Genomic DNA, 14,825 nt, shown 5'->3' with positions numbered 1-14,825 from the left:
AATAAAAATCCATTGCAAGAATATTTGTTACCTCAGTCTACCTTCATGTTTAATTTGAGAGAACAGCTCCCTCCCTGAAGAAAGGTCTCAGTCAAATAGTCATCCCCTTGTCCAGAGAACTACGCATTCCAGGAGAAATGAGTACTCAGAGGATGCGAAACACTATAGTCAGATCATATTAATCAAAAGAGGGGCAACCAAAGCATTATGCCAAAGACTTGTTAATAACTGGAGAGCATAATGAATGTACGTACCAACAGGGGAGCCATTGATCCACAGTCCATCACAGATGTCACCAGAACAATTAACTATAGCTCCCCACTCATTGAATACGTCATTTCTCCACTGCCCCTTTAAACAGGAATACACACGGATTTTAAATTTCGACAACACCACAGCTAAATTATAAAGAAGGGATTATTTCAGCCAATGTTCAATAGCAGAGTGGGTGGTCCTCAGGACTTTTTATAAATACCCTTCCAACACTTGTGTGAAAAGTTGAATAGGAGACCACACAACCATCAAGGATTATGTACTCCTCTAAAGGGGAAAGGGGGGAGAATCAAACATTTCTTGCCCAAGGTTTGTTACTGTGGGATACTATTATGTGAGGTCCTTCAGTTCATATATTACATTGCATTAAATTACATGGCAAGAATGAATAACTGCTTTGTCACATACAGGATCACACATTATTTTGCTTTTTAAAGATGGTGAAAAGTGAAATAGTGTACCAAACTCAATTCCAAAAACCTTTGGTTATTTAAATCTGGACTGCATTTCACCCAAGCCATACCCGTCACACAAAAGTTTAAAAATTCCTGAGGCTGCAAAGCCAAATACCACAGTAGCTTAGGTATGAGCCAATTAAAAGTTTCTAGCAAAGTTAAACTCGCACATGTAAGCACGCAATGGAGTGTTACGTCATGGTGAACGCGCAGTTTTTCTAGTATACCCTTTCAACACAGTATAATCTTGAGATTAGTTCACAGCCACAGTTTCACTAACATTATCCAACAGCACAGTAAACATTCCTTTGTGTGGTCCTATACTAGGGAAGGATAGGAAAATTTGTCAAATATTTCACAGGTATTTGCTGACAGGACAGGGAAGGAGACAATCAGGAATACCAGGTTCAGTGTCAGATGTGAAAAGAACATATAGTATTGTATACTGTAGCATGCATCTTGAAGCACAGAGCTGGCACTGAAAATTAGTCTGAGTTTGTTCCCATATCTTGGGAGGAGTTTGGAGTTGAAACTGATAAGGAAATAATCCGACAATGGTCAAAGTCCAGGCTAAAGTCCAGGCATAGGAAGTAAAACAACTCCGTAACAAATGTCTCTTGTTTTACGTGGTACTAAATCCTGTTTAGCATCAGACAACATTCTTTCAATGTTAAGAATACATAAGGAAGTAGAGATTCAAAATCTAAAGTGATCATTCTTCTATTAAGTTGGATATCTAGCTTTTCATGTAATAACAGCAGAGGGGCCAAATAAAGCACTACTGTAACGCTAAACTGTGTGAACCCAGTTGAAACTCCAGATGGGTAGCAATTACAGATGTAAGCTAGAAGATAAAAGCAAAGACAAAGCAGTTATTTGGGAATATGCTTCTGATCCTACTTGCTTTGGCCTATTCCTTCCATCACTTCAAAGCGCACAACATTATCTCAGCAGTCATCTCAATGACAGCAGCACTGTTAGTAGTACTCAAGATCCAAGCTCCACAAGTATTTTCACAATCTTCTCTGCCCAATGGAAGGGGTAGTCAGTAGTTGTCCTAGCTGTCCTCCTGAATGTATGTAACAACCAGGTCTAGAAAAAACTCACTGTGACTGGAATTGTATCCACATTTTGTACTGAAGTCACAGGGGCCTTCATCCTGCACCACTGCATTTAAATATGCAATAGGATTCGGCTGGGTACTGCTTCCTCTAGGGAAGGAAGAAGGCCAGGGAGTATAAAATATGCAACCTATCTCAGTGGTTCCTTATCACTACCTGTAAAGGCTTTGTACTTGCTTTCAATCAATTCTGATGATTGCCTACTATTAATGTCACTCATTCTCTTCAGTAATTAAGCCACCTCTTTCTTAGATGTGCCTTTGTCTTTCTCTGGCACATTTCCTTGTCTTATTCTCTTTTCCAGATGGCATAAGGATGAGAGATAAGTGTTGCTAAAAGTTGCTTAGCAATGCAACACATGCAAGGTTTGGAAATGCTGACGTCCACATAAGCACTATCTATACATCACACATTTATGCAGAGGAACAAAGGCGTGAACAACCAGAGTGACACAGGGGCCTCCAGAAAAAGAGCTACCAGTTAGTACACAAACAAAGGGGAGCAGGAAGCAGATAAGAAAAAGCTACAAGCTTCCAGTGATGGACTGTATTGTGCTGTGGGGGTTCTCTTGTTTGTGCTTGGTTTTGGTTTTAAACTAGAACACAGAATTCTGCTTTAAACAAAACTAAATCCTTGAGTTTCAGTAAGGCCCTGTGTTTTCTGTGATTCAGAGACCTACAACACACGACACTGCAACCTACCCATAGAGGCCAAAACAGAAATAAAGTTCATGAAGAATAGTAACCAGTGAAGACAAAGATGTTTATCACCAACCAAGTATCAACACAGATATCCTCCTATCCCAGTAATCAGTAATAAGGAATTTATTCCAGTAACTGCATGCTGCAGTGGTAGATTGTTTCTAAACTCTAAAGTAAATGGGCTTATATGGGATTTATTTAAACCACAATTAAATGTTTCAGGTAATAAATAAGAACATTTAGTACTCTAACAGTGGTAATTTCACAAGATCATATTATCATATTAATTCATTTCTGCAACAGCCTGTGTAAACAGGTTATCATGACTCAATGAGTTTAAAAAACCTGAGATGTTAAGAATTTATTCATCATGGGAGATAACTTCACAACAACTAGTTCTAAGAAAATAACTTAAACAGTAGTAAATTCACATGTAGCTCAGTTACATGATGATGTTTCTAGGTTTCAATTTACTGGCTACTACAATTTTTATTGCAATTAATTCTGTTTATTTCAAATTCAAGCTTGCCTGCCTCTAGACTCAACTTATCTACACTCAACAATTTCTACATGCTCTGATTTACGCTTTCAGTCATTTTCATTATTTGGTTTCAACCATTCGTGAAACTTATTTGCATGAGCCTGATCTTAAATATCATGTCAAAATTACTTTACAGATTCAAACAATGACTGAACCATGTTTTCCTTTATTAAAATCTCTGGCATTACAGCATACAGCCTCAGTGGATGCTAATTTAGACAAACACTGGTCTAGTGGGATGTGTCTAGAGGGGGCTGGAGCTATACGATCTTAAGGTCCGTTCCAATCCAAGCCATTCTATGGCTCTATGATCTGTATTTAAAAGTTACTCACGTATATCCTGACTACTCATCTGGCTGAATATGTTCAGATAGTTCACACAATATGGCCTGGTTTTAGAACCTGGGAAAATCAATGTTTATCCCAAGAACTACAGTCTCGAAAATAAACCAGTTTATGTAAAAAGACATATGAAGTTTTATTTCTCCCTCAAACTTCAGAGATTCTATACAACATTTCAGAAAGTTATTGACACTCAAATTGTTTTACTGGCTTAATATAAATAAAAGACAATAACTTTTAATTGCTTTTGATCCCTGAATAAGGAAATAATAAGGATAATAGTAAGGAGAAATAATAAGGAGAATAGCATTTTGCTGGATTTTTTAATATTGGAATGTAATCAAGATTCAGGAAGACCTACTGTATCTTCCAATTTCATATTATCCACTAGTACGCAGAATAGCTCTGAGCAATCGAAATTCAAGTAATTGGAATAATTTGCATCAGAACGGAAACTGTGGCACTTCCAAACAGGTAACTCAGATGGATTTGGGGGAACACAGGCCTGCAGGTGAAGAAGCCCATAAGGCTTGCCACCTGTTCTGTGTGGTTAACAGGTGTATCTAACAGCAGGCCTTCCTCTGGGAAAGACGACAAACCAAACACAGCCAAAACACACAAAGAAGCAGCAACAGGGACAGAATGGAGCACAGCATCTGCTTACTGGGACCTAGGCAGCAGCCAGAAACGAGAAATCATAGAAAGGAAACACTTTCATGAAGAAAATGAGCAATTTACTTCATTAGCATCTCATTGTCATCTTTCATTCTCAAATGTGTGCACATACAAATGCACGAAAGCCAGACAGGCCACCGCAGTTACAGTTTCTATTTGGCATCTCTTGAGAACATTTCTACCCATTGTGAAAATAGTTTTATGTTTAAGCAGTAGATAAATCACAGTTGTTGCTCATTATTGGACTCCTCTGCTGATATAGTTACAATTATTGCTTGTTTACTGGACATTCAATCGATCTGAATCTCTGAAGGTTCACAGCCTTCAATATGCTATTAACTGACAACATCCACTTACTAAAAATTTATCACTTGCAAAAGATCGATCTAAAAATCTATCCCTGACATTATTACAGTTAAAACATAAGAGGAAAACCAGACAAATTCAACATTCCTGCCATTACTCAATCTATTCACATAGATCACATAGAAGTAAATCTAGAATACTTTGCAGCTTCAAATATTTGCCCATGTTCTTTCTTCTCTAGCAGATTACTTCAGTATGTCCAAGGTGCTGTTTCATAACTGTATGGTAACAGGTCAAAAAAAAAAAAACCAGCTAAAAAAACTTTAACCTATTTTTTTGCCTGAAGAAAATTACTCTTATGCTTTCATTGTTTTATGTTGTTACATAATTTGAAAGCATCATATGCAGAGTGAACACGTGCACTAAGTGGCTGCCTTTTATATCACGTTTTCTACATGATATAAATAATCAGTCAACAAGACAGTCATCAGTAGCGCCAGGATTTTATCCGGGAGGGGGGGGGGGCAAAGGCAAGGCAGAGTATCTTGTCGCTTCTGAGCGCATACACAGTGTAAACTTAAATATAGTACTAAATGCTTACAACCCTGCAGAGCAGCCCAGTTACTGAACAAATGTAAGCCTGAGGACCTTACTGAATCAGTCTCAAAACAGATGCTAGAGAGACACCCAGTGGCACAAAACTGTGTGCACACAAAGTGACAAATATAGAAGAAAGTTACCTACAGAAACAGATGTGTCAAACGACCTTGAATTTCTTAATACATTTAACTTTCAACAATAAGTGATATGGTACTTAAAACAAATATAAGAAATTATAAAAGCCTAGAAGTTTATAATTAACAAATACTTTTTTGTTATTACTGCTGTCTTATGAAGACTACAAATGTACAAACATAGTCTTTATTTTGAAGCTAACAAATCATATTCTTTCCGGTCTGTAAAACCAAAAGTGATGCATTAAAAAGATTTTTAGTGTGCCCTATTATGGTTCAGGAATGTACAAAAGTAGTACTTGAATTCTAGTCACCTGAACAGCTTTTTGATGGAAACTAGTGTCAAAAATTGATGATATATGTTTCTTGTTTCTACCACTGACATATTTGATTAGCTTTCTGAAGTGACTGACTGTTAACCCAGCCTAACTTGAGGAGCCAATGGAAAATATGAAAAACAGAACTCTTCAATAAACATCATGGAAGTACAACAACTTGGACTAAATCAGTTTGGCTGCTTGCGATACGTATTTATATTACCAATTTTAAGGAGACGAGGTTTGGGTTTTTTGGTAGTTACAGACTTACCTGTGGATGCCCAGTACTGAAATCCATTCCCCATAATTTCTCCATTGACACGCTTGCCCTCACAGTAACCTCCACCTTTGATGAACACTCTGTCCTGACCTAGAAAATAAAACAATGCTTCCTATTAACAGAGAAATGTCCACCCGTTTCATGCTCAAGGAGAAAGTTGAGACATTCTCATGTTTTTCTCGCTTATATGACTAAATTTATGTCTATGCATTGTTGGCACCTTCACGTTTTAGAGTTCTCTCACTACCTCAGCGTCTAAACACTGACCCCAACTGAAGGGATTTACGAAGTATATACAAGGCAGAAATGCTGAATCCATTAAATCAGGTTTTTCCTTATTGGCTCTAATAGAAGAGGACAGAATCATAGTCACTAAAACTTGAAGTCAAGGATGTGATTTTCAGTTGTGAGCTCCACAGCTGTGTTAGTTTCACAGGTAATGATCACGTACATATAAAAAGGGGATCCTTTTGCCTTCTGGTTCCGTCTTACAGCATACAAAAGGATTAACAACTACCAATGACACCATTTTTCAAAAGAAAAGGTGAAACTAAAAGGATTGTTGCAGACTCAATTGATTTATGCTCCTCGGGTCGGCATAAATCCCTGGGCTCAGCCAAAAGGCCTCAATTCCTCTGACAAGACCCACCTGAGGCTCCTGCACCCACCCTGCCCAGCGCGGTAAGAGAACACAACCCAAATTATTCCAACAGCTCAGAAATACTATACTGAATTCTGAGTAACAAGTAATACTGAAGTTAAAGCGCTAATTCGCCTCGGGGATACCCATTCTACAACTTCAGCGTCAACGACTGTGAAGAGAAATTTAGTTCTTTGTTTGCTATTTAAATTCACTTTACACTGCAATGGGAACCCAGGCTCTTAAATACCTGCAGGTCATTGCAGCGTCACCGACAGATAACACAGAAACAGCCACGAGCTACAGCGTTAGGAGCACAGGAAGAGCGACTGCGTTTACACCAGCCTAAACCGAGCGGCGCGGGCCTCGCGTCTCTTGTGCCGCGGTCACACGGGACCCGCCCCGCCGCTGCAGCGAGGGGCCGGGCTGAGGCGGGGCCGGGCTGAGGCGGGGCCGGCGCGGGGCGCGGAGCCCGAGCCCCGCTCTTTACCTCAGCGCCCAGGTCCGCCTCCGCCGGCACTGCCCGCCTCGCGCAAGCACCGCCCATGCAACATCCTCCATGCTCTCATAGGCTGAGCGGGAGCGAGGGGCGGAGCGTTCATCGCGGATGCGCGGACGCTAAAGATGCGTATCAACCGCGCCGGTCCCGCGTTCAGCCCCCGGTAACTGTATCCCGCCCGCCGCGGGGCACGGGTCTCCGCCGGTAACACGGCGGCTGCCCTCCCGCCCGCACTGCTCCCACCGCCCGCGCTCATACACGCCTCCTCCATCCTTTTAAGCGCGGCAACGCCCACTTCCCTCGCCGGGGCCAATAGCGGAGCAATATCTCGCCTTTGGCCCGCCCCTTTACCCCGGAGGCGGAAGGGGATATTTCCCCGCTGTGCCGCCATATTGGCTTCTGAGGAAGCGGGAGGGGGTAGCGGCAGGAGGAGTGCGGCTCGCCCGCCTGTGAGTAGCCGCTGCCCCGCGTTGTGCCCGTGGGCCCAGCCGGGAAGGTGGGACTGGGGCCTCCGGGCTGGCGGGCTGCGGTAGTGCCAGTCTGCGTGAGGGTCCCCCCGCGAGCGTGGGGGCTTCTTTGGGCTCGGCCGTGCCGCATCTGCGGCCCAGGCGCTCCTCCCAGCTGCGGGCACTGCGGGGCGGCTGCCCGGGGCCTGCCGCTGGCTCCGTTTCGCTCTCGCCGAGGCGCTGCCCGTCCTGTTCCGCTCCCGCGTCCTCCTCGCATCAGCGGGCCCCGCTTCTGCCTCAGGGCCTCCTCTTCTGCTGCCCGTGCCGCAGCAGCGCCAGCCTGCCCGTCCGCTGGCTCTTCCCAAAGTGCCTTGTGTTGGGTTTAACGAGTGCTCAGGGTATGTGGGCCTCAGGGAAGCGCTGTGAGCACGGGTGCTGTGCAGCTGCTGCTGGTTGCACAGTCCTGACAGGCCAGACCTAATTCTGACAGACCACAATTAAATAACGTGGGCTATAGGGTTAAAAGCAGTTGACACAGTCAGTGGGTTGTTTTTCTGTGGTTGTTCATCCCATTGTTAAGAAGTCACTTCAATGTGTTGCTCTTCAGCAATATCTTCTCTATGAGATAAGGAAACTTGCATGAGCAGCAGTGTGGTTTTGCTGGTTACGGGCTTCATTTATATACCAAATTTAAGAAAAATCTGTTTCGGGATCTGAGAGTTGTCTGAAAACTGTGTCTCTCTGTATGTGATGATGCGAGGCAAAAACTGTCTTTACTGCCCCAGGTCCTTCAGTATTTAAGAGCCCAGCGATGCAGTGCTATTTGTAGTGGTATTACCACAGTGGTTGTGCTGAAAGGATTAATTGTTGGAGGTCACACATTCACCTACTTGGTGTTTTCTAGCAGAGAAGAATGTTCTAACGTGGTTTAGTTTTGGTAGCAGTTTGTATTGTGCCGGTAGCCAACCATTCGATTATTTGTTGTATTATTCTTTGTATATCTTTCTGATTGTTTGCTTTACTGGAATGGCTGACCCATTATTGTAATTCATTATGCTGAATGGTAAAGTCGTACGAAAGAGGGATTTCTACTGGTTAGATTTAAATATTCACTTAAACCAATGAGCCTGTGTTCTTGACTAAACTACCTTCGAAGCAATGCCAAAGACTGCTTTTCTTGGTCATTATCTAACTATAAATATTCTTTCAGTAAAGTTCTATCGTGAGAAGAAATGCTAACTAAAATTGTGAACTATCAGGTGATATAGTTCAGTCTGTGCTACTTAAATGGGGCCAGTGAGAGGTTTCTTTTCAGTAAAACAGGCAGTATTAGCTGGTTGTGTTTCTTGGTCTGCTGTGGAAGAACTCTGTGTATGATAAACAATAGCACGTAGTTGCATGTAATGTAATTTTTACACCAAGCAAAATGCCTGCTCCATTGTAAAGCCATCAGTAGCCTTACATACACGATTCTTCACTTGCTCTGCAGAGGTTAATGGTTACAAGATTGTAATATTTAGTCTGCTTATAGCCCAGATTTGCTATGGATGTATCTGTGAAATTAATGTTGAGGATACGGGAGGTTTTGTGTTTGTGATCTTTAGAGAATTGCTCTCTGCTCAATAGATGGATTATCTTTTTGATATGGCTTATATACTTCAGGACATTTAAAAAAAAAGCGGGGGGGGGGGGGCTCAAAATCATGCTCAGCTGATAATGCTGAGTAACTTCTGTCTCCTGCAGTGCAGTGAAGGGGAAGAATAAGAATTATTTCCTTTTGCCTGTATTGAAAAAGTCTATCTCTATTGTATGAGTTTGTATTTAATTTTTTTTTCTTTTGGCTTTAATTTGAATTAAAAGGGACTGCAGCTCCTGAAGCCTCATAATGAATCCCTTTATCTTCTGAAGTGTAACAGGACTCCTTTTTTTCTACTTACTAATTATTCCATAGGATGTAGCTTAATAGACATTTACAGAGGAAGTGCACAGCTTCCAGGTTCTGTGCCTCTCCACATTGGCCTTGGCCTGTAATTATTTTTTGCAGCAGTCACTGTATGGCAGAATCTAAGATAATTTACAGTTTTCTGGTTTAGTAAAGTTTGGTAGATCTTTATTATCATTTGAGGCCCTTGAGATATTGACAGAGGGCTGAAAGACCTCCCACTATCCTAGAGTTATGTAGTCCCACCCACAGATGAAGACTCCAGGAAGTAATGTCAGGGATTGCTTTTGGTGATGTGGCAAAAATGTTTCTGCTTAGAATCTGTTTTATTTTGTTTGTTTTCTATCTTGAAGGGAGCTGTAAAACTTGGTTGAGCTTAACTTGAGAAGGAAAATAAAGCTCTGAAATAGGTAGCAGAAGTATGTACTAAAAAAGAATTTCCTTGGTTCATTTTTTATCCCAAGATCAGAATCCTGGCCCTTACACAGCTTTGCTAGTGTGCAGCTTTTCTGTCACTGCTGAGCTCTTAATGTTCGAGAGGGAGAAACTCATTGAATAATTCTAGCAGTGGGCAGGGTTTTGGTATAGGTGCTTGTGGTAGACCTTTTTATCTGTAGCCACTGGTGTACAGAGTCCTGAACTTCTTCACTATCTAGTCAGTATTTAAAGATCCTGAGCAGCTTTTTAAAAAGTATTTATTTTGGTTTTGTTCTTTGCCTTTAGAAACTGAGGAGACAGGAGGGTGGTGCTGCAGTTCATATCTCAGTGCTTACATGTTGTAAGTCGGCTCCTGCCTGCTCAAGGTGAAGATGTCTAACAAGGCTCATTCCTGCAGTTCTGCATGGACTTTTTTCCCCTCCTTCCTAAAATGGACTGGATCCTGTTTTCCCTTTCTAAAATACCCTTTTCTTTGCTCTCTTGCCAGTTTCTTTTGGATATTAGTTTCTTTTGGAAAAAATTACCTCTCTTTAAGAACACTTCCTTAAAAATAATTTGTTTCAGAAAGGGCAATCCAAAAGAATATCACATGTAAATGCTGTTCAGATAATGTACTGTAAAGCTTTGCTGAGCTTAGATTTTTTTTGTTTTAAATGTTATCTATGTGTCATGTTTTGTTTCCACAGCAACCATGTCAGAAGGGGACAGTATTGGTGAGTCTGTGCATGGAAAGCCTTCTGTGGTCTATAGATTTTTCTCAAGACTCGGACAGGTTGGTTTTCTGTAGGGCTTTTCTGAATCCATTAGAAGCAGATCTCAATGCAGCTTCTTAAGTAAACATCATTACTTTTTGGATGAGTTGTTCAAACACTAACATCTGTATGAAATACTTATTTTGAAGCCTTTTAAAAATAGATAAATATTATAATACCTAGCTTAATGAAATAATTAATGGACTTAAGTGTGATATTGCACAGCGAAAATACATGTTGTCAAAACTAAAGAGTGATGACTTCAGTTTTCATGTCAGATTAATCTTAGGGAAAGTAAACTTGCATTAAATATTGAAAAAATAAATTGCTGTATGATGCCCCCAGCATGAGTAATTTTTTTTGTGTGTGTAAAAATACAGAACTCTTCCAGTGCTTGTATGTTTGTGTGATTCAGTTTACTTGAAGAGTACAAGTGTTTCATGTTACTCTCCTTCGCAAAATACTCCTCACAATTGCTTACTATTTCTAATTGCTACCCTGTAGTAAACTTTATTCACTGTGCATCAGGTATTTTACAGATGTACACTTTATATTTCTTCCTAGATCTACCAATCCTGGTTAGACAAATCTACTCCATATACTGCAGTGCGATGGATTGTAACTTTGGGTCTGAGTTTTATCTACATGATTAGAGTTTATTTACTGCAGGTAAGAAAACTGGATTTACTGCTGAAATAGATTTAGATATTACTGTTCTATTTTTTATTAAGGGTTTCTGAGGCATGGTATTACTCCAGAATTACATATTGTGTCATTCAGCAAACAGTAGGAGTAAATTAGTCTGAAGAAAAAACACATCTCGTTGGTGTTAAGCTTCCTGCTTCAGAATGGAGAATGTGTGAACGCTTGACGATATGCATCTGATGGCAACAGAAATGGATATTTGTTTGTTTAAATCTTGCTTATTTATATTATGTTAAGTTCAGCTGTCATTTAGGTAGTTTTAAGTGAAAAATGTTACATAAGTTTCTGTCAGTGCAAAACCAAAAGAAATAGATTCATGAAGGTGAGTCGATCTTTTCATAGAGTCAGAATGCTTATTTTGTACAGTGAGAATTTCTAGTATTTTTATTTAAAAGTCCAGAAAAGTTTTTGTGCTAATGTGTGGATGTAGAAAAGCACCTCTCAAGGAAGCAAAAAAACAGATTGTTTAATATTGTTGAAAAATCAGTACCTGAAAATGGTTTTCAGAAAGACACTCTTTTTTCCTCTCTGCTTCAGGGTTGGTACATTGTGACATATGCCTTGGGAATCTACCACCTAAATCTCTTCATAGCTTTCTTGTCGCCAAAGGTAGACCCCTCTTTAATGGAAGATTCAGGTATGATAAATAGTTCAGTTAATTTTGCTGTAATTTTGTACTTAGTCAAACTTCCAGATCCTTTTGCCTGATACAGTAAAGATGTGCATTACACTAGAATCATTACATTGTTTTTTGGACTTGCAAAGTATCTATACAGCTTGACATCAGGAGTTATGATAAAATGTCTTTATTATTTTCAGGACTTGAACATATTCCGTACTGTGTTGGCCTTCTATGTCTTGAAGAAAGGTTTATGTGACTTAAGTTTTCCCTGTAGTAACTCAAGTGACCTGGTGCGCCTTTCTGTTACCTATTTTCTTTGGGGAAACCAGTGTTAAGTTACATTAAAACAGTCACTGTAACTGGAATCTGTGTGTAACAGTGAAAATTTTTCTTTCCTTTTTTTTAAGATGAAAAGTAAAGAAAATCTAGAGTCTGAGGAGTGTGGAAAATGAGTATGAGGGGGTTTTTGTGGTTTGTTTCCGTTCTGTTTTTTTCAGATGATGGTCCTTCTTTACCTACAAGGCAAAATGAAGAATTTCGGCCTTTCATTAGAAGGCTCCCAGAGTTTAAATTCTGGTGAGTGGATCTGTCCATGCTCTGCTTCTAAAAAATAGAAATACCTGCATCAAATCAGTGGTAACTGGGGTTGAAGGATTAATTGTTAATATTATTTTTAAGGCACTCTGCCACTAAAGGAATCCTGGTTGCTATGGCATGTACGTTCTTTGAGGCTTTCAACGTTCCTGTTTTTTGGCCAATCCTTGTGATGTACTTCATTATGCTTTTTTGTATCACTATGAAGAGGCAAATCAAGGTAACTTTCTGAAAACAGAGTAGCGTTTGTCATGTCAGAATTTACAGTATTGTTCCAAACTGTCCATGCAGTTGAGCATGTTAGATGTATAAGTTGTACTATACGTGCTTCTTTTACTAGAGGAACTTACAGTTGAACATTAGTTCAGGTGTTGAATATTTGCAACTTTGAGCAGATATTGACAATGGGAAATAAAAATGCTTTGTAGAAAAAGCCTTCATGCACCACCTCACAAAATCTTATGCTTGCTTTCAGAAGGTTACAGTCATAGAATTCAGTATCTGCTTTTTATGCATGAGGAGTCTTAGTTTCTCGCCCACTTCCTTTCTTCAGTTAGCTGTGGCTGTTTTTAATGAAGAGGTCTTGTAGGATCTCTGATGGGTGAAAAGGGAAGTTCTGACAAGTAGGTGCGAGAGGGTAGGTGAAAAGAAGGGGAAGAAGAATACAGGCAAGTCATTCACACCAGTTTTAACAAATTACTTACGGTTTGTTGGCATTTTAAAAAGAACCAATTTCTTTCCCAGACACTCAGAATTTTGGCTGGGTACTGTTCTTCAAAGTTATGCATTGAAGATTAAAGGCTCATAAAGAGTTAATACCTCTGTGCTTTATCTAGTTTACTCATTAGGGGAATCACAGGAATCTTCACTCGACTGTAAAATTGTTGGGTATACCAAAGTTTGAGGTTTAAAAGACTGGGCTCATGCCCCTGTTTCAATGTAAAGTGATGTACAGTTAGGTATTTCTTTACCTTTACAATGCTGAAGAACTGTCTTTCTAGAGGGCTTTGTAGTTTACAATGTGTAGTATAAAACATTTTTGTAAACATTATGTAAGTTTCTTGCCTAAAAGATTGTTCTTTTCTCTTTACAGCACATGATAAAGTACAGATATATACCCTTCACACATGGCAAGAGGAAATACAAAGGGAAAGATGACGTTGGAAAGACCTTTGCTAGCTAGAAGATGCAATCAACCTGTTGACCAGTTCTACTCCTAACTAAAGGAACGATTTTGAGCCATTGTAACAATGCCTTTTTTCTTCATAAAAAAATATTAACAGAGTGGTGACAAAACAGTTAAATTTTTGTTTTAAAGGATTGTGCTATTTTTACCTGAAATATCAGTTTCTTGAAGAAACTGGCATTCTAACCAAATTGCATTGAGTTTGTTATCTTTTGTAAGCAGTTGGAGAAATCTTGGATAATCCCATAGATTTGGGATAATGTATTCCTTTCAAGATCCATTGCACTGGAGCAATTAATGGCTTAGAGTTGTGTATTTTTACATAGTTCTCCTGCTCAATATCACCCTGAAGTGCTGTGCACGTATCTGGAGGAAAAATGTACGATGGCACACGTGATGCTGTTTTCTGCTTCATGGCCGTGTGCTATTTTCATAGACAAATTCAGCAGACCTAAATAGATGCAGAACTTAAGCCAGTTTCCTAAATGCATGGTATTACAGAGTTATAACCAAACAAATATAGATAGGAATAAGAAATCTACAAAATTACAGAGTTTGCAGTAGGGAAAAGATACTCATAGCTTCTCAAGTAACTCGTTTGTGTTGGGTTTTAATGCCAGTTTCACCATGACATCTCCTCATAGATGCTAAAATTGGGCTCTTTCATAATGACTCAAACTTTGTTCAAAATCACAACTTACTTTGAGGACCTGGAATTATAAGAATATATATTTTAATTGTTACTAGTTGGAGTTTCTTTCATACTTAAGGATTTCTTGATTAATTTAAGCTGACTTCATGCAGCCCCTTCAGAATATACCCAAACTGGCCATAGCAGATAAATGGTGTGGGTTTTAACACAGCTTTTCATTTTCTATGGGAAAAAAAAGAATCCGTGATAAATGACCTGCATGTAAACTTTTTCATGTGATACAGCTGCAGTTTTATTAAGTGAATTTTTAATTCCAGAATTTATTAAAAGACAGTGTCCCCCTTTACTTGTTCTCTATCTTTATATACATATATTGACCTGACAGTATGGCTCCTTCTCAATAATCGTTACCCTTAATTTATCTTCATGAAATGCCTTTTTCAACTCTTCAGGGAGTATTCAGTGGCAGAAAGCAGAAAAAGATTAGCTCTGAAGATTCTGCATGGAGAACAGTGGCAACTTCAACAGACACCAAAGTGGAAAATACATGTAGGAACCCTTTCATCTGATTTTTGTTGAATGTATTTGTTATGGAGCTCTGGAA

At 39.7% G+C, this 14,825-nt stretch overlaps 1 protein-coding gene and 1 long non-coding RNA gene across 9 annotated transcripts in view; one reads left to right on the top strand and one right to left on the bottom strand.

Moving 5' to 3' along the window:
• Positions 1-6,623, bottom strand: part of LOC133267808 (uncharacterized) — a 120,342-nt gene extending 113,719 nt beyond the window's left edge. The window contains exons 1-3 of one of the 7 annotated variants that reach the window (XR_009742858.1): positions 5,737-6,623; positions 255-351; positions 32-162 (exon numbers count right to left, since the gene is read on the bottom strand). This is a non-coding gene — a long non-coding RNA (uncharacterized LOC133267808). The remainder of the gene's footprint in view (positions 1-31; positions 163-254; positions 352-5,736) is intronic. The other 6 variants (XR_009742860.1, XR_009742861.1, XR_009742859.1 and 3 more) reach the window with 6 other exon arrangements.
• Positions 6,624-7,224: 601 nt separating this feature from the next.
• On the top strand, positions 7,225-14,567 carry RER1 (retention in endoplasmic reticulum sorting receptor 1). 2 transcript variants are annotated; one of them, XM_061450434.1, is made up of 7 exons: positions 7,225-7,333; positions 10,397-10,482; positions 11,027-11,131; positions 11,705-11,804; positions 12,287-12,365; positions 12,468-12,603; positions 13,477-14,567. In XM_061450434.1, the coding sequence occupies exons 2-7, from the start codon at positions 10,402-10,404 to the stop codon at positions 13,564-13,566; spliced, it is 591 nt and encodes a 196-aa protein (XP_061306418.1). In that variant the 5' UTR covers positions 7,225-7,333; positions 10,397-10,401; the 3' UTR covers positions 13,567-14,567. The 2 variants fall into 2 exon arrangements, with proteins under 2 accessions (XP_061306418.1, XP_061306417.1); XM_061450433.1 differs by lacking the exon at positions 7,225-7,333 and adding an exon at positions 7,371-7,728.
• The last annotated feature ends 258 nt before the right edge of the window (positions 14,568-14,825 follow it).

Source organism: Pezoporus flaviventris, unplaced genomic scaffold, assembly GCF_033815535.1.
Source record: "Pezoporus flaviventris isolate CSIRO_AGI_PZ_B2104156 unplaced genomic scaffold, CSIRO_AGI_Pfla_v1 ptg000009l, whole genome shotgun sequence".
Taxonomy (NCBI): Eukaryota; Metazoa; Chordata; class Aves; order Psittaciformes; family Psittacidae; genus Pezoporus; species Pezoporus flaviventris.
The sequence above is the reverse complement of the archived record's forward strand: the minus strand, read 5'-3'. Positions and strand labels throughout refer to the sequence as shown.

What these genes read in the sequence shown, in the direction of transcription:
- RER1 (XM_061450434.1), top strand. Translation starts at nt 10,402, where the DNA reads ATGTCAGAAGGGGACAGTATTGGTGAGTCTGTGCATGGAAAGCCTTCT. An exon ending in TTAGAGTTTATTTACTGCAG is followed by an intron (nt 11,132 to 11,704) that starts GTAAGAAAACTG and finishes TCTCTGCTTCAG; the next exon opens with GGTTGGTACATTGTGACATA. An exon ending in CTCTTTAATGGAAGATTCAG is followed by an intron (nt 11,805 to 12,286) that starts GTATGATAAATA and finishes TGTTTTTTTCAG; the next exon opens with ATGATGGTCCTTCTTTACCT.